Raw genomic sequence first — 19,601 nt, forward strand, 5'->3', positions numbered from 1 at the left:
ATTATTTAAAACTATTATTAAGAAAAACTAATTTTAATCTAAAAGAAGTTTAAATCTGAGTGGGATCTCTATCGTTTCTTGAGATTGGCGGTTCTCTATTTATTTATTTATTTCGTACTCCTACAGCCTACTTAAAATAAATATAACAAATAACAATTACACCAAAGACAGCCAAATATGGAATAGATAATATATCTAAAAATGATCACACATTTACGCAACCTGAAAATTTATCGAGACGAGAGACCTCTAAGAAGTTATGACTTTGTAAAGAAATTAAATGCGAGTCAAAAATATCACTATTTATCTATACTTGATTGCTTTTTTTTGTTTTTTTAATAATTCATAATAAATTTTGCCTCGTGAACAATTGTAATAATTATCTATTCTCTATCTATTCTCTAATCTATTTTAGACTGTAAAAGATTCTCGTGCAACAATGGAAACGTGCGTTTGTCCTCATCACACATGCTCCATCCGTACAGCGAGTAACATATTGCCTTTAACATCTATTACGCAACATTATTATATTACGTGGATCTTCGGATGATTTATACGTAAACACTGGATTAGCACGCTAAATAGATTCGGATGTCTTACTTTTATGAAGAAAAACCTCATAATTAATCTAATTTCTCCGTTTTTTTAAAGAACTCTTTTGTCGTTTGTTATCACAGCGTTCACAATATCGCGTATCACAATTTGACAGAAAAATTCGAAACTGTGTTTTTGAGAAAAACGAATAATCAATGCGAAGTTAAAAAATAACTTGCAGTAAGAAACGAGTAGGTGCGATATCTAGGTGTCATTTATCAAGATTCAAAGTCAAAATGTTTGAAGAACAAATATTAGATATTTGAAATATTATTTATTGCACCTATGGGCTTTATGGATTTCCAAAGAAACTCGTCAAAAAACTGTCCAGACTGATTTAAAAATTTGAACAAAAAAATGTGTATCCACTATACAATTAAGAATTTTTGAAAATTCAATTTAATTTGCTTCGTTTTATATACATTACCTATTTGCTAACTATCGTCTCCTTACATATCTTTCGCTGTGTAGAAATTAAAATTATTACTTAAGTCTACTCCTCAGCTCAATAGGAACTGGAGTTTTTGACCTTTCTATGCTGGGTGTCAAAATATGCTGCAAGCTGAAATGGTGACAAATGAATAATTATGCTTGGCTAGCTAGTTTATCCAACTTTTTGAAAATCAAACTATGAAAAACTATCTCAGGTATATATAATACCTTTTCGTGTGACGCCGTGACATCACTCTATTTTCTCTTATTGTATAAAAACTTATATAAAATTTGCAGCTGTAGGTAGCTGCAAATTTTATATAAGTTTTTTTTTTGAAAATCAAACTATGAAAAACTATCTCAGGTATATATAATACCTTTTCGTGTGACGCCGTGACATCACTCTATTTTCTCTTATTGTATAAAAACTTATATAAAATTTGCAGCTACCTACTACCGTATACAAAATATGGTATAACTGTTTTAAAAGAGTAAGTATGGAATTTCTCGCCTATTCTTCTCTATATAAAACCTTTTGGAAGAGGCAACTAGAGATTTTTTGAATGTTTCTTACTTGTAGTTTTTACTGTTTTTGCCTTTTAAATTGAAATAAATTATGTAATTTCACGTACTATTTAATATTTTTTGTGACTATAATATATAGACTGGAATTTTCTTATCAATGAAAGTTAAGTTTTGGTGTTAGCTAGTCAAATATAGTATATGTGATCTATAATTGCAACCGATATGAACAATTGTTTCAAATTTACTGCCGAAATGATAAATTCAATTACATCAATTTATAAACTACAGCGTATCTTAATAGAAAGGTTACGTTAGGATATAGATTTATTTATTTTTATACATATCCTTAATGTAAGCAACCGCCAACAACTACTCGATTTAAACAACTTACATCATAGGAAATATCAATATTTAAATTTTATTTCTGATAAATATTAAAGAATAGGCAGCTATTTAAAAAATAAGAGCAAAATTTCCTTAGTTATTTTAAGTTACAATTAACTAACCGGAAATATGCAGTATCAGAAAAACCTAGAATTCGTTTGCGGTTTCAGTCTCGCACAGGATAAACGAATGTGCTTTTAATTATTTATTTATGTGTTTTTCCTATTTCTACGGAAACTATCGGATAGTTAGAATAAATATACCTTTATAACATATAGCATTCCTTAATTAAAATTATTTCATAAACTAGATATCAAAGAAGTATAACTGTTCATAGAAAATCTATTTTACAATTAACAGCTTCAACGACACAGGAAGTAAAGACGCTAAGACATTTTATCACACGTTAATTTTAAAAGGTACAAACTTAAACTTCCGAATTCCCTTTTTTTAATTTTTTAATTAAAGAATAAACCACTAACCTTCTCTTTTTAACGCACACAATCTTTATTTAAAAAGTCCGTATTAATCACCGCGTCCAGGAACGGGCGCCAAAATCCTTATCATAAAAATTGCACACACTTTTTAAATTTCGCGTAGGCCATTAATTTTGTTAATTTTACGAAAGACGAGTTCAACCTAAACCTCTTTTCGCGTTCTAATCTGTCACTTTTCGGCTGCGCATTGTCAATGTCACATATCAAAAATTTAATTAAACTACCTCGCCTGCGTTTGCGCGTTCTCAGAGCAGTGTTCTTAATTTGAAAATTTCGAAAATGGCCAATGCGTTTTCATTGTTTTGCGGCGTAGTGTTGCGCGCATGCACTTTCAACACATTATGATCTAACACTGGCCGACTCTCGATTGCAGGAACATACTTATTCTAAGTCAACTTACATTCGTTCATATTTGCCTGCGGGACCTAGGGCTGTGCTAGGACTTAGAAAATAAAACATCCTTGTTCATTTTCCTTAACCGCACGTCAAATGCATAAACAAAGACAGCTTTGGATATATTTACCAAGAATAGGCTTACAAAAAAAACAGTTATTTTATTCTAAACCAAAAGTACTAGATACGTTTTAGTATGAAGAAGAACGCGATATTTTAAAATGGATTTTTTGATTGGTAAAGTATGATTAATGTCAAGAAAATAACTGAAATTAGATATCCATAACGGGCTAAAATTTAATTACTTGAGCAACCCTAGTTTTCGCAGTACAAGAAACGTCTTGCATATAATAATATGCCTTAGTCTATATCAAGCGCTTAGGAGCAGTGACGCTATTTATAACTGCTAGTCTAGCAGCTAGTTCATATGTGAAAATCACAGTGATTGATTTGTTATCATAGATTTTTGAAAGCATAAATACTCCAACTTATAAATTTTAAAAGGTATTGCGGAATCGTGAACATTGATTGATAAACGATCGCCATTTAATTAGAAATAATATTACAAAACAGCCTCTGTAACCCTCTAGTTTTGACAAGTATGCATAACCCAAGCGAACTAAGTCTATTTCAGAACCCGGAAATAATAGTTGTAAACTGCATCTACAAACAACCCTAATGTTATTTGAACCCAGGCACAACACTATTAGTTGTATGCATCGTGCATTGGCCTGCAACGCAGCCTCACATATTAAAACGTTTGATTCAAATGCAAACTTTAATTTAAAAGTCACTTTAATTTTATTAGGTTAGAGTTGAAATTCATTCGACAAATATTCCGATCTTAAACCATTTTACTTTGCATTCTTTTTAAGAAGCTAGTTCTTATAGTTATTCACTATGAATTTTAGCTAGGTATGTACTAGGTATAGAAAGAAGTTCTTCTCTGCTTGTGGGCGTTCGTTTCTAGGACGCGTAGAAATCTTTAGCGTTTTGTAATTACTGTTATTGGTACGTATTGGGAAGAGTTAAGGCTGATAGATAGGGATTAGAATTTAGGTCGTATTATAAGTGAGTTTAATTAGATAGAGCGTAAGAAATGTCGTCATGTTATATGTATGAGAAAAAATTAATAAGTAAGTTATATTCTAAGAATACGAAGAGGAGTACAGATTGTTTTAAAGGCGCAAAACAAGAATGCTTCAAAAAAGACGATTGAATTTCTTCAAGTAATAATTTATTTTGTTTATGTTTTTAAAATAGTAATTTTTAAAAGTTTATGGTAATATAATCCATATAAGCAGAATTATAAATGCAATCTGAAACTAAAAATGTCTTTTTTGTATAATTTGTGGATTTAATATGCAGTTGAGTTTATTTTTTTTAGACAATTATAATATTATTTACTTTTTATATTGAACGCGATGTTGCTTGATGAGTCTTTGGCTGCCTGACAAGCACATTTCTTGTAAAATAATTTTGGTGATATTTCTACCGTTAGGTTTTCTAAGCATTTCCTTTAGAGAACTGCGGAATCAGCTAACAGTAGACCTTTCTCAAAGAAGGTACGTTCTCTGGGTATTTAAAAAAGAGCGTACTCCTCCCATAAAGGCCTGCAACGCATCCTAGTAAAACGAGTGTCCGTGAACTGCGGTTGGCTTTTATGGCCTTCCGGTAGTCTCGTTTGCATCCCTATTTCTTAAAAACAAATGTACAATTCTCAAATAAGTTTATAATATTTTATGTAATGGATATACATAAAAAAATTTAGGTATACACTAATATTAGCCTAAGTAGGCGGTATTAAGATAATTTCGACATATTGCTATCTCATTTCATTATATGCAAGTAGATAAGGTAGGAATAAAGTCCTGGGCAAGAAACTCTAGTGAGATAAGAAATGTAACTGAATTCCAATTAATTAATATGGGAATCGGAAGAATGTAAGTGATCTAAAGGACCATGTACAATATTTAATATTTAGCAGAGTAAACATTTTAAGGTATGTTTATAAAAAGTATCATTATACTGAGCAGCTAGTGCATTAATATTCCTTAAAGGCAAGAAGAAATTGTATATATAAATTAAAATAATGTAAATTAAAAGACGAAACGATTTGTGATTGGTCAACATCATCTCTAGAGATAATACGTCATAGCGTTTATCTAATAACAATCAAAAGCCACGTTCTTGCGTCTTTTTTTATATTAATTCTGAACAATTTCTTAAAAAAACGAACTTCATAAATATTTCGTTATTGTGATTCTGTAATATAACGAATTATACGAACGATACAGTATAACGAAACTTAAATCGCTATCCTTATCGTTATATTTAGTACATTTTGTATGGTTAAAAGCTTGTAAATAAAATTAAACACTAGGCAGTAAGTTAATTAAAATTCAAATAATAATCATTATTATTATTATGATGACATGCGTGCATTTAACTTGGTGAAACTGGGACTGTGCCCTAAGTTCGAATATATTAAGTTTTCTTATTATAAAATTTTCTTATGATTTGTAGTTAAAAAAAATGTGAACAAAAACATACACGAACAAAATTTGGACAAATAAAAATCTGCTTTTCGGATAAAAATGTTTGATGATCTTAACTATAAATTTAATATTTTTAAGATTACGTAACTTACAAAAAAGTAATAAGACTAACTAGTATATTGAAAATTCTCAATTTCAGACCACGCAAGGTTGGTGGCAGTGGGCTCCATGGAAGTCGGCCATTAGCATAGTACTTATTCTTCGTGAAATACTGTTAAGATAAAGTTCTTATATATAATGTTTATATGTGAACGGACTTTGATGACATTAAAATATTTTTTGTATATTAGCGATGCAATTGTTTTAGGATTTGATTAAAAGTTGGCAATTTTAGCCCACTGTTGTCTTTATGATTCCATTCCAGCTTTCTACATACAAGATCACAAGATTAACGATATCTGCTACAGTTTCATTAACGGTTAAGAGAAAATCACTTTTGGTTCGAGCCAAGATCTATTCTAGGAAGTCTAGCCTATTCAGAAATGTTTCTGGTAGAAACTAAAAAAAGTATCTAAGTCTAAAATCTATAATCTATAGTATCATCCGATCAATTACGCTCTATGGGATGTTGATACCAAAAAATCGCAATGGATGCAAATAGCTCGGAAAAGAGAAAGATGGCAAGCCTCCTTTACCGGAGAAGGTATCTGATACATACAAACTTTTGAAAATAGTTACTAACACATAGGATAAGCAGATAGCAGTGGATCAGGAAATAATTTTAATGCTAAAAATAAATAAAATCTATATTAAAAAAACTAACTACTACTAATTAACAACTATCAAATGGTAGTAGGAATTTTGTAGATGCTAAGCGTTTTCAGTGTTAATATAAAACAAAACAAATTGATCGAGTGTAAAAGAAGCTTAAGTTAACTTTCTAAGATTCTAAAACCCAATCTTACAGCAGTTACTGTAATGAATTTTATAATTTACTTTTAAATGCTTTTGTGAGCTGAGGTTATTTTATTTATTTTATTTTTATTTAAATTATTATTTTAGTATAAGATGGTGTATCGACAGCCACCGAACCGTTTTTTATGGTACATATTATCTAATCGGCAGCTCCTCTCTAAGCGTCAACAAGGAAGCAACTGGAGCGGACTATTTATTTCCATCGGTTTCTGCCCAGTGCCTCTCTTATAATGGTTTACAGTTTTGAGGAAGATGAGACTTTCACTTGATCGGCCCATCTGGTTGGTGAACGGCCCCATGATCTTTTGTCTTCTGTGTTACCAACCACGATCAGTTTCTCCAAATTCTCATCGCCTCTGCGCATTGTATGTACGATATAAAAGACTCTAATCCATAATATTATAAAATTTGAACAATAATCGATTTTCTTCTTAAATTGTTAAAAGGAAAACTAAGGAATTTTCTTTTATCAAAACTCCAAGTCCACAGTAACAGTTACACATACAAAAACATACGATTCAAATTGCAGAACCCGGAATCCAAAACCATAAAATTGTTAACCATTCATTGTCTAAGAAATAACGGCTCATACAAATGTATGCAAAACACGAGTGGACACGACGTAATGTAATAAAAGAGATTTTTCTTTGACAAAAACATGCGTATGCGCTTAATGGTGTTAGAAAATTGACGCGATGCGATTCTGCGTGTTGTTATGTGAATGATACTCTACTAACGTTTCACGCCATTGATTAGGTACGGAAATTTCTATTGTAACGATAGCTTGTTAGCACTTGATATTAAAAAACTGAGCCGTTTGATTTTGATTCCTATTTCTGAGCCACAGAGTTGTCCAAATGTTCGACGAAGAAACTTAACTGTAAGAATATATAGTACATAAAATGATTTTTCCTTAAATCCAGTATTTAAAACCATTCTGATGTAATTAATTCAGAAATAGTATCCTAATAATTAGTATTTCTAAATCTCTATCTAGTTTATTTTTTTTCTAAACGATATAAAATAAAAGTTAAAATAAAATTTTAAATCGAATGATCGATAATTTTAAATTTTTTATCGAGCATCAGTTCAATTAAATATACATGATTTTTGTGTTACAATGTATTTACGTTTTATCTGATAAACTTTAATGTATTAGTATAATTATAATTTGTCCATTAACAAATAATTTGTCTAGTTACTAAGTGAAGTTTATTTCGTCAATTCGTTAATTTTAGTTGTTATTACAATTTAAAAAAAAACTCGTAAGTAAAGCAACATTCTTCACGTACGCACACACGTTCGTAGTTTTTACAGTGGATTCTTCAAGCTTGCAAACGTCACATTCCGATGTACAAAACAAGAATATTATCAGGTACTTTGGCTTATTCATTTAATAAAAGAGACAAATTATATTGCTTTATTATAGAAGTATAATTAATAATTTGTAATTAAACTCGTTAAGATAAAAAATTTTTTTTCATAAAACCATATTTAAATAGTAATAACAGTTAGATTAGATTTTGTAATAGACTATCATCTTCATAACTTCATAATAGTTTTATAAATGAATAAAGAAAGGATACAACCTAATACTCTATTTCCGTTCAAAATGGTCGTTCAATTACAGAAACTATAGGTACATCTAGTTGGACAGTTGCAATAGTTTACGTTTACCGTGTAAGTAAGCTTTGACCCCTCATAATATAACATCAGTGAATGTACAAAATAAAACCTAAATGCATTAAAGATATTTAATCAAAAATTAATCATCGAAAACTTTTAAGGCTTAATTACATAGGCGCCATAATGAAAACCCATCAACGTTATAAGGCACGTCATAAATTTCAACCGTTCCTGATAGAATTTAATACAAAATCCACCAAAATCCGCCATATTGATATATACATTTTTTCCCCCCACTCCCAGCCTCCCTACATAATTGAGCGTTGTGAAAACTATCACATTGGTAAATGACGGTCCCCCTTCCTCCCGCAATTTTCCGACTACCCGCAATCAATAATTTGGCTGGGCAATGACTGCGATGACTCAGGCATGCGCATTGCACCCCCCAGAATCATCGGCAAAACCTGAACTTGACTTGACGAAAACGAAAGTTAGGCGAATGTTTCTATGCCATTCTTGGCATTGGATACTACACACGAGGTGTCGTTTACGCTTCAAGAAATTTAACTTTGACATAGAAATTCAAGGGCGGATTTTTTCGGGTCACTAAAGATGTAGGAGAGCGAGAAAGACGACAAAAACGTAGAAATTTCAAATAAAGACAATAATGAAAAAAGTAAAGATGATAATGTATTTAAAAACTTGCTTAATGATGATGATAAAATTATGTAGGCGGATCAATTGAGTACTAATGAAGTTGATAGCAACGCTTCGGTAGCCTTTGCGAGTGCGAGAGAGATAGAAGCTGGAGTTAATTTGGAGCCGGCTGAAATGGACGCTGATTATAAATTCGAAATTACCCACATTGCAATAACTATAAAACGTAACATTAATGTAAGAGTTGAAAAATTCAACTTACCTCAAAAATATCTTCTATATAATATAGAAGTCTGCACGTAGAGTTAACTTGGTCGTAGAAAACTTCTTGCTTATGTTATCTTCCAGATTTTAGAATTATTTCTTCTTTGTATTGTCCTCATTTATTGTATATATCCGTGAATTTGTTATTATTTTAAGCCCGTACAATTTTATATAATATGTAAAATATTACAGGTATAGAAATAACAAAAACATTTAACAAAGTCTTAATATTAATTTACTTTTAATTTTGTACTATTAAAGAAATCTAGAATTGATTCAACAGGTAGGTAAACAGTTTTAATTTAGATTTTTTTGTAACTTTTTGATGTAATTTATCTTACCCTTTTACTATTAATTTAAGGCCAATTTAAGGCACGAGAATTTGTTTTAGTTTCAATTTGTCTTCATCTTCCGTACAATCTGAATTGGACGATGAAATTGGTCAAATATTTCCAAAACTTAGTGTCCGAAAGTTTCAAATATTACTTAGCCTTATAGTAGTCCGAGTCTTTCACTAAAATTACTTTTCACTATATATATGGAGAGTCTGTATATAAAAATCAATATAACTCAATCGAAAAGTCCCCAAAATAACCAGGTTGTTTAAATGTACTTAAAGAACTGAAATGTTTAAATTCTCTTTTCTATTGTTTCCTTGTAATAACGGTTGATATAAACGTAAAACTTGTTCTATTGCGAAAAAACGTGTTTCTTTATCGTCAAATGGCTGTTGCTGTTATTTGGTTGTTTCTAATTTCTCCTTTACTATAAAATCTTGGAGGTTTTCAGCTTTTTGCGCATTTAACTTAGTTTGATCTGCATTTAGAAATCCATGGTCTTCTTCGCCTTCTACCCATGGGTTTTCTGTTTCTTCTTAAATTAATTTTGGCGGCTCCTCCTGGATGGTTGTGGATGTTAGTTCAGCCCTTTCACAACGGATCCAAGTTGACCTGCCTTTCAGTTGCCTTAACTCTAGTTTATAGTTTACAAAATGAAACCGGTGTTTCTTCTATGAACTGTTCAAGTGTTGCTGATTACTATTGATTATGGAATCACTTAAAATCTATGATGATTATGTGAAAAAACTGAATAAAGTCTATTGCGTAAAACTATCTCTTGAATGTGTCAGCGGGCGGCGATGACTCGGACGCATGCGCGCGAATTTTCGAAAAATTTTGAAACCAAAAGATTGGTATTTGAATTTTCGATTGTTTTTTTTGTTTTAGGCCGTTAGAAATTTTTTTATTTTTGAAAGGATTTTTTTTGATGATTTTTTTGCGCGGTTAGGGTTTTTTTTCGCGTTGCGTAGGTGTTGTACACGCGTCGTCATCAGCCTCGCTGGGCACACTGTCGGAGGATTGCATCGTTGCTGCAATGGTGGAGTGCAATGATGGAATGGGTGAGGGGGTACCTTCCTGTCGACCCCATCCCAATGATCCGCGTACACCTCGGAATCATCAAATAATGATTTTGTGTTTATTATAAAACTACATAGGTATATAAAGCTCGCGAGGAAGGAATTCAATTTACAAATTATTTGTTTGCTTGTGTGGGTTCGTTTAGTTAAAACTATTTGTTATTAATTTCTAGAGAGGAATTATAAACTTGTGATCGATTAAACTATTATTTCATTAAAATATGTCGGTGGACGGTTTTAAAATTACTCAATATGACTTCTACAGTTTCTACTACGTATTTTTATAATTATCTAGTAATTTTGTTTTGCAAATGACATTTAATAGTAAAAATAAATAATAAAATTGTTTAGAAATTTCATGACGCCTAAAAGTTTATGAAATATACAAAAATGTTTGTCACAATGGAATAATTTCATTAGCACAAGAACAAGATATTGAATCATTTAGCTTAGTGGTCAGTAATTTAGATTATTGTTTCGGACCCAATTGAAACCTAAATTAGGTGTATTACAATCATCGTCTATAATTACATATTGAGGTAATCCTTGTCATGAAAGGAAATATAGATTCGCAAACTTGAAGGTACGGTTTTCATTACACCAATCTTTTTCACTATAATATGTAAAAAACATCGTTTTAATTGCCTTTCTTAAAATCATACGGGTAGAAACCAATATCAATGGAGCTTGAAGATTGAAGAAGACGTAATTCCTTTATGTATATAATTTTTTTATGAAACTGTATTTTGCCTTTCTGGTATCCCAATAGGATATATATAATAGCGTTTTTTCTATCATATAAATAAAACGTTTTTATTATAGAATATATTGATTTAATTTATAAATAGAATGTTGTCTCATTCGGATTTATAAAACCCAGTAAGGTGTTGGTATATTTTCGTCTTTTTAAATAATTCATTTAACAATAGAAAACTGTAGTTATAATAGCCCATGACCTACCCTAACACATACCTAACCCTTTTGTCTACGTTCCCTATATACTCTTTGCGCCAAGCGCGCCTGTACACGTTAAGAACGCTTTTCCTATAGCAAGTTTTTCATTTATGCTGCAAAACCTACCGTAATCGCTGAAACCTGGTCAAGAATTATTAAATTGAATATGGTTAGGCACGTGAATTAAAAATTTTTTTTTAATTTAAGTGTTGTTTTTGACACATCTTGCTGTTCATCTGTGACCTGAAAAGTTTTTGATCGATTAGTCATTAAATACAGCGGCATACGAGTCGGTCATCAATGGCCAACTCTTCTCAACCCATCGTGTTACTGGAAGGGCTCGTCTCCTCTTAAGAGGAGTCTGGTCTTGACATCAATTAGACTCTAATTATATATAAAAATTTAAATAAAGTATTTTTAGCGTCTTCGTCATATCAAGAGTTTGATTTTAGAATCAAAACTAAATTAGAATCAAAATTTTGATTGCGCCTCAAAGGAAGCGCAAACTAATAGCAAAAAAATTCAATTGTCCCATACCCCAATGGATTTTCATATATTGCTCTCCGCCATTTTGAAAACATTAATATATACATTAACATTTTCGCTCACACAGATTTCAGAGCAATCTGGCGATTAACGTCGCGCACACATACGATATATTATTAAATGTTCACCGGTCACGCCTCCGATGCTCGTCGGTTTAGCTCCTTTTAAAAAAGTCTGGCTGGAAGTATTCCGCGGTGGTATTAACTTCTGGATACTCTTGGCTTAAGAATGGTCTAGCATTATCTCCCCATGTTCGTCTATCAAGGACCTACAGTGTGCCTTTCATCGACTCAAACTCAGCATTTAAAATTGTAATTCATGTTAGAATAATGGCGCTGTAATAATCATTTCTTAGTTTATTATATTCATGAACTTTAACACAGACATTGTTTAACATTACGATCGAGCCTAACTTAAGACAAATGAGGTTTTTTTTATTTATTAAGTTATTTTTCTCTTTTAAAAAATTAAGTTAATTTTCTAAAAAGGATATTTAAGACAAGAACGTATCCAACAACACAAAACTCTATTGGAAGTAAGTTACAAGAACAGATTCTTGTGTACTATTTTGTCGTTATAATTAGCCATTTTTTTCATTACATTACAATTTTTATAGTAGTTTAAGATCAGTGAGTAATCTTTTAACAGTCTCAAGTCGACTGAAATCTTGTGAAGTTTAATTTATGACTGTTGAGGCCGGCAACGCACTCGGGAGCCCTATAGCATCGAGAGTGTTCAATAACATCAGGTGAGCCTCCTGCCCGTTTGCCCCCTGTTCTATAAAAAGAAATCTCTATATTTATACATTTATGGAAAAAAGTACCTAAGCATATCTATAATATAGATGCTTGCTTATCCTAACGTAATGACAAAAGCAATTCCTGTATATTCCTCCGCTTTTAAAGCAAAATCGAAAATTATTTTAAACTACCAAACCTACAATCATTCACGCTCGAACCACCAATCCATTGAATACAATATCCTTTAAAGCCTACAGACAAAAGCAATTTGACGGCGCATGATTGGACGAATGAATTACAAAAATGCCGGACACTGAAAAATGTCCGTCCCACCCTCGAGCCGGCGTTAATGTAATTATCGACAATTTTGTATAAAATACCATGTGTGTGTATGTATTTTATAGTGGAGGCACCACCCTGGGGGTGGGGGAGTCATCATGATGACTGCGCAGTTAGAGTGAGAGGGCAACAAAAATCTATCTAGGTTCTAGGTATTCTCCCCTCGACGCTTAATATGGGTAATTTTTATAGTGCTTGATGCGTCCAGCCAATATTGCGTATAAAATATTATTCTACGAGATTTATAGGTGGACCGTTGTCTATATTATATGAAAAACTATGTAAACAACAAAATTATTAAACTATGTATTTGATATATTTATTCCGATAGATCGGTATAACTGAATAGAAAAATACCAAGTAAAGAACTAATCATAACAAGGCAACGATTTTTTTGTATCTTGAATATCTTTCTGTATTCAATTTGACCTATCGTCAATTGTTTCATGCAATTCAGTAATGTTTTCATTTGATGTTCATTTGTACATGACATTTGATGATTTTTCAGTTGATGACGTAAAATCATAATATTTAAAATCAGGTAGGCTCAGTCTTTAGTGTTTAATAAGCGTTTATTGTGTGCCGTGAAGTTCCTCACGATGGTTTCCTTTGCAAGCAAGTGTTAATTGCGCACATTGAAGGAATAAGCCCTTGGTTCAACGCACGACTAAAGGGTTCAAAATCGCTCGCACAAACACTAGACAAACACGGTTCTAGTAGTCTATGTACTTTTCTTATGTATAAATGACAAGATTGTTTAATATCAGACCAGTAATTACGACGAATAATCAAATGTTTCTTCTCTCTAATATCTAAATACAGATAAAGTTGCCTTGTTGTGTGCTATATTTAATATACCTACTATAGTAAAAATATATATGTATGTTTAAAAATATTTCCGCTACAACCATTTATGGTCTATTAGGCCTCAGATTTCTGTATCAGTTTCGTGGTCCGTTTTTTATGCAGTAGGTAAGTAGAGATCAGCCTTCGACTGACTCACAACTTTTTGGGTCTAAAGCATGTCGGTTTCCTCACGATGATGTCTGACTCAGTAGTCTAAACTCAGCGATGCATTAAAGAAGTAAAAGCATTTTTACCGATCAGGAGTCTCACCAGTTTTGCATTATTTTTGTATAAGGCATTTAAATTTAAGAATTTATAATAGAAACGTTTTCGTTCCACCATTTTTTATCTGACCTTTGCAAATCCAATTATTCTATTACCTATCACACTTAAGAAGCATATCACTGTCTAATGGCTAAAGATTTTCTTTGACATTCAATTTCAATTTATAACGTAAATTCCGGTAAATCTGCGAATCCACAGGCGAATATTTGTATGTGATAAATTGATGTAAACGCCTGGCGTATTTCTTCCGCAACCGTATCCAAAGCTTGAAAGTCCAATCAATTGGCCATAAGATACCGCAGCACCACCACTGTCTCCCTTAAAGTACACAATAGTTCTATTAAGATACCTATGTCTGGCAATCCTTGTTTCTAGTATGCTACGCCACCTACTAAGTCCTCTTGGGAATCTATTCAAACGCAAAGTGCAGGAATATTAAACTACAAACTATCATGGATTTTGAATATTATTTTTGATTGTTTTTGTAATAGTACCCATACGTCTTTATTTATCAATGATATTTATGTATAAATACGCCTCTTTTTCATTTCCTAGAAAACTATTACAATGAAATTCCATAACATGAAAGAAATATTTTTTAATTATTGTTTCGTTAGATACGGGTTAGTTGACGGTTTTCTTCGTGAAAACAAATTAACTGTTAACATGTTATCGTAGGGCCTGTTTCACAATGTATGGATAAAGTACCAAATAGCTACAACACATAAATTATTTGGAAGATAAAAGTTCCGAATAAGTTACTTTTCGTATTTCATGACAAATAGCGCTGATCTGACAGTCGTGAAAAATAATGTTTATTCTACCAATAAGTAATAAATAGCTTATTTGGAACTTATCCGGATATTCTGAAACAGACCCTTAATATTAATTGATTTTAAACTGACTTGACAAGCATCTCCGTCTTCAGCGCCAGCACAAAACATTGTGTTTGTCAATGTATTGTTATAGAAGGAATTCTGAATTTTTTGACACTTCTCTAACGGTATAATCTCGATCTTCACTTGTTTTAGAATATCGTTGTAATCCCCCTGTAATGATAAGGTCAGCTCAATTGATCGAATTAGAAAGACGGACTAGCACCTATAGACCAGTGCCGAAGCCTTCAAAAATAGTAAAAAATGAAAAAAAATTACAGTAGGATGAAACCCATTAGAAATGCAGGGGAATATGATCAAAATGAAAGGAAAAATAAATTACGGTCGATCCGAGTTCGGGAAGTGGGAGGGGGATGACTTTTAAGGGGGAAAAATTGTTTATCTTGATTTCCGGCGAAACTAACAGTCCTATGGAAAAAAGTTAAATGGCAAAGTTGTAGGTCATAAAAAGATCTACAACTTTGGTATTTACAATTTTTTCACCTAACCTCAAAATTTAGGTGAAAAATTCAAAAAACCAAGTTTTTGGTTTTTTATTTATATCTTTTTTAAAAAGTTTTTTTTTTCTACGAAATTTGGTGAAAAATTACCTTATTATGTCCCAAATATACTGTAATTTATTTGATTAAAAATATTTATTTTTTCTCCTCATTTTAACTTAATATCAAAAAAGCACCCTAATTTTCAATCGAAAATTCTGACGTCAAAATTTCAGCTTTTTTCAAAAAGTTTGGGGGCTTTTTGTTCGTTGAAATATCTACTTTCTGATGGTGTAAAAAAAAATATACATTACTATAGGAAATATTATTAGAAAATGCAAAAAATTGAAAAAACCTCAAATTCGAAAATTTCCTTTTAATTATGTACAATTTTGAGGTATTTATTAAAATTTACACTTTAATTACTCAAAAAACGTAAGATTTCATGCGTCATTGATAAACGAAAAAATTGCAAATTAAAATATACTTCTATAATTAACAAACAAATAAGTTAATAAAGTTAATATTTAATAAGACATCTACAATATTTTGAAAAAGTTGTAGAATCTTCTGTAAATAATATTTGTAGATGCCTATTTATTGCTGTTTTAAGATAATTTTTATACCTGAGTGACCTTCGGTGAATTTTGAATTTTTCTTTGAATAAAGTAAATTTCTCACAAATCACTTAGAGTAACTCAGCCTGCAGGTGTATTTTTAAAAACGATGTTGTACACTACTCTATATCTCGAATACTGGCTAACGGTTTTTACAGCTGCTACGAAATAGCAGGTAGCAGTAAGGCCCAGACCCTCCTAGGTCCAGCCCCACTTCTCAATGAAATAACTTACACTGGGCTAAAATTCACCAAAGGTCACTCAGGTATAAAAATTATCTTAAAACAGCAATAAATAGGCATCTACAAATATTATTTACAGAAGATTCTACAACTTTTTCAAAATATTGTAGATGTCTTATTAAATATTAACTTTATTAACTTATTTGTTTGTTAATTATAGAAGTATATTTTAATTTGCAATTTTTTCGTTTATCAATGAAGCATGAAATCTTACGTTTTTTGAGTAATTAAAGTGTAAATTTTAATAAATACCTCAAAATTGTACATAATTAAAAGGAAATTTTCGAATTTGAGATTTTTTCAGTTTTTTGCATTTTCTAATAATATTTCCTATAGTAATGTATATTTTTTTTACACCATCAGAAAGTAGATATTTCAACGAACAAAAAGCCCCCAAACTTTTTGAAAAAAGCTGAAATTTTGACGTCAGAATTTTCGATTGAAAATTAGGGTGCTTTTTTGATATTAAGTTAAAATGAGGCGAAAAAATAAATATTTTTAATCAAATAAATTACAGTATATTTGGGACATAATAAGGTAAGTTATCACTAAATTTCGTAGAAAAAAAAAACTTTTTAAAAAAGATATAAATAAAAAACCAAAAACTTGGTTTTTTGAATTTTTCACCTAAATTTTGAGGTTATGTGAAAAAATTGTAAATACCAAAGTTGTAGATCTTTTTATGACCTACAACTTTGCCATTTAACTTTTTTCCATAGGACTGGTAGTTTCGCCGGAAATCAAGATAAACAATTTTTCCCCCTTAAAAGTCACCCCCCTCCCACTTCCCGAACTCGGATCGACCGTAATTTATTTTTCCTTTCATTTTGATCATATTCTCCTGCATTTCTAATGGGTTTCATCCTACTGTAATTTTTTTTGGTTTCAAAAATTATCGACACTGGTCTACTAGTTGCTAATGATTATACACAACAACAATATGCAAAAATAGTTGTTTTTATGGATAAGAAACAAATATACAGTATTCTGTTAAATATAAACACCTTCAATTTAATTAATATAAAATTTTTATAAAAGATTCTCAGTAATATCAACAATATACCTACTATGGGTAGAGATTGTTATATTTTTGATTTAAAACACCTGCTGAAATAGTCAAAAACTAAAACGGCCTAGACTGATACAAAATTACTAAGGCTAGTGCACTATCAAACTAATAGTCATTTTTATGTACAATAATATTTTTAATTTATTTCTTTATTTCTTCCAAATCACATTAACTTAAATTATACGTAAGTCATAGCTTACCTTTTCCTTCGAATACCCCCAACCACTGACAGAAACATCGCTCCCACATACCCCGTGACTAATTCTAATAGAGCCTACTTTCCTTCCAAAATGTAACTCTCGAAATAGTTCTAAAAGCTGCACATCATAGTCGAATGCATGTCGACAACCGTACAACGGATGAACGAAGTGAGATTTTACGTTGGTCTTGGAAGCTTTAAGTCGAAACTTACTTCCAGTCCTAATGAAATCTCTTTCTCTAAAATTATCGTAGATATTAACAAAAATTCCATTGCACTACTACACCGGTTTGCTCCCGATTGATATTTTACTCAAATATTTTTCTTTGATAGAAACTGACATTTACCTAAACTAGACATATCCCAAAATTTCTTAAGCATACTAGCAGTAATAATAATAAAAATAAATGCGCTAACGTCTGGGAATCAATGCATGACTCTACGCTCAATGACTTGGCTAACACTGTTATTGTTGTCCTCCTATTTCACCATGCCTCCTGCTGATAGAGGACAAATCTTTGTTTTTAATTTATTTCATTATTCTTTATTACTCAAGATGTCATATGGAACATGATGTAATGGTTGCAGTTCCTTACAAACGGTGTGTAAAAGAAGAAACTTGGCGATTAAAAAGAGTGGCGGAGAGTTTATTGCCAGTTCTTTTCTTCCGTTCTATGCCCTGAATTTGAGAACTGGCAGTAAATGTAAAATTACTGCCAGTTAAACATTTAATGTATGTATATTTATTTTTTTGACGTTCATAAGAGTACATTCAGTTACCTAAACGAATAAATGACTTTGAATTGAATTGTATTACAAAAATATTCAGTTGAAATTATTTGAAGCTATTTAGTATAGATTAAGTGCCTTTAAGATTATTGAAACAATTTTCCAGAGAGTTGTTTTCCTCTATTTTAAGATAATAAAGCTTAACATTAATGAGCAGCTAATTTCATTCACTGAATCCTGAATTAACAAAAATGTGTAGTAAACATTTTTAATGATTTTTAAACTTTTCGAACGAACCAGAAAACTATTATTGATTAAAATTTTGTATATATTAATTGAACAACCATTTTTAATATTTCTTAAACTATTATGAATGTGTTTTTCATGTTCTAATTCTTACGTTCATTTTCAAGATATAGAAAAATGTTACAATATTTTGCTGGACGTAAAAATCTATAGTCTGTCATCAACGGGCCAAAGAAACTACGAAAGCATGATAACCCTTTGTACCTGTTAACTAAAAATCATAGCATAATCTAGTAAAAAATAATAACTACCCACAATGTGCACTAGTCAGCAACCATTTCGCATGTATGATAACAGCGCCACAAATATCACCATAATTTGCTTGATATGGAGCCCTGTCTATGGTAATTTTTTGTCCCCCTAAAATACTGATTTAGAGTTACGTAATGATTTTTAGAATTGGAAATAAAGACTAATACTCGTGCGAAGACAAATGGGTTAAAAATGCTTGGCCCCAGTTAGAAAAATAACGAGATTGCGGGAATGGTTGGTAGTAAGAATCGAAGATGAGAGACAATTAATAGAAGACTTTGGAAGTGGCGTTCACTCCGGTAGAGGTCGAATATTAAATATAATAATGGCGAAAACTGAATGTAATTAATATATCACTCGAATATAGGCAATTTTATTATGTGTTATTTTTACTCGTGCCAAACTAAACACGTTTACACCCCTTAAATGATTTCTATTAATTGTATGTTCTACCAGCTTCATCAGCGTGCGACTCTCATACCTGGGGTCGAATAAGTGAGGCAAGGTTATAGGTTGTAGGGACACTGGTTTTTTGGATGACAAATACACTGTCTACGTACTAGTTGTAAAATAAATATGTATTTATATAACATAAAAATTTGAGTAGGATAATACTTAAAAGACTAAATATGAAATGTTTATCAATAAACTAACCAATACACTGCTACCATACGCAGTACGAACATTACTTTTGTAAGCATTTCTGATAGCAAACACATAAAACGCACTGCAATTTTCAAATAAATACACATTTTCCATACACGTGTACGTATATAATAAAAATATAGGAGTAAATTTTAAAACTTTACAATATGATATCATGAATAAAAAATATTTTTA

At 31.2% G+C, this 19,601-nt stretch overlaps 2 protein-coding genes across 7 annotated transcripts in view; both read right to left on the bottom strand.

The window, feature by feature from the left end:
- Positions 1 to 2,772, bottom strand: part of LOC110997550 (zinc finger protein 135-like) — a 77,782-nt gene extending 75,010 nt beyond the window's left edge. For all 6 annotated transcript variants that reach the window (XM_022265770.2, XM_022265769.2, XM_022265767.2 and 3 more), the window contains exon 1: positions 2,418 to 2,772. The gene's annotated coding sequence lies outside the window, so the exon portion shown is untranslated. The remainder of the gene's footprint in view (positions 1 to 2,417) is intronic.
- Positions 2,773 to 14,019: 11,247 nt separating this feature from the next.
- On the bottom strand, positions 14,020 to 19,462 carry LOC110997555 (trypsin-5-like). Its single transcript, XM_045630855.1, has 5 exons — positions 19,416 to 19,462; positions 18,761 to 18,877; positions 17,476 to 17,713; positions 14,878 to 15,021; positions 14,020 to 14,290 (listed from the first exon to the last, which is right to left on the bottom strand). The coding sequence occupies exons 1-5, from the start codon at positions 19,460 to 19,462 to the stop codon at positions 14,129 to 14,131; spliced, it is 708 nt and encodes a 235-aa protein (XP_045486811.1). The 3' UTR covers positions 14,020 to 14,128.
- Between the last annotated feature and the right edge of the window lie 139 nt (positions 19,463 to 19,601).

The sequence above is a fragment of the Pieris rapae genome, chromosome 13 (assembly GCF_905147795.1).
Source record: "Pieris rapae chromosome 13, ilPieRapa1.1, whole genome shotgun sequence".
Lineage (NCBI taxonomy): Eukaryota > Metazoa > Arthropoda > Insecta > Lepidoptera > Pieridae > Pieris > Pieris rapae.

What these genes read in the sequence shown, in the direction of transcription:
- LOC110997555 (XM_045630855.1), bottom strand. Translation starts at nt 19,462, where the DNA reads ATGCTTACAAAAGTAATGTTCGTACTGCGTATGGTAGCAGTGTATTG. An exon ending in CTGACTAGTGCACATTGTGG is followed by an intron (nt 17,714 to 18,760) that starts GTAGTTATTATT and finishes CGATAATTTTAG; the next exon opens with AGAAAGAGATTTCATTAGGA. An exon ending in GGGGGTATTCGAAGGAAAAG is followed by an intron (nt 15,022 to 17,475) that starts GTAAGCTATGAC and finishes TTATCATTACAG; the next exon opens with GGGGATTACAACGATATTCT.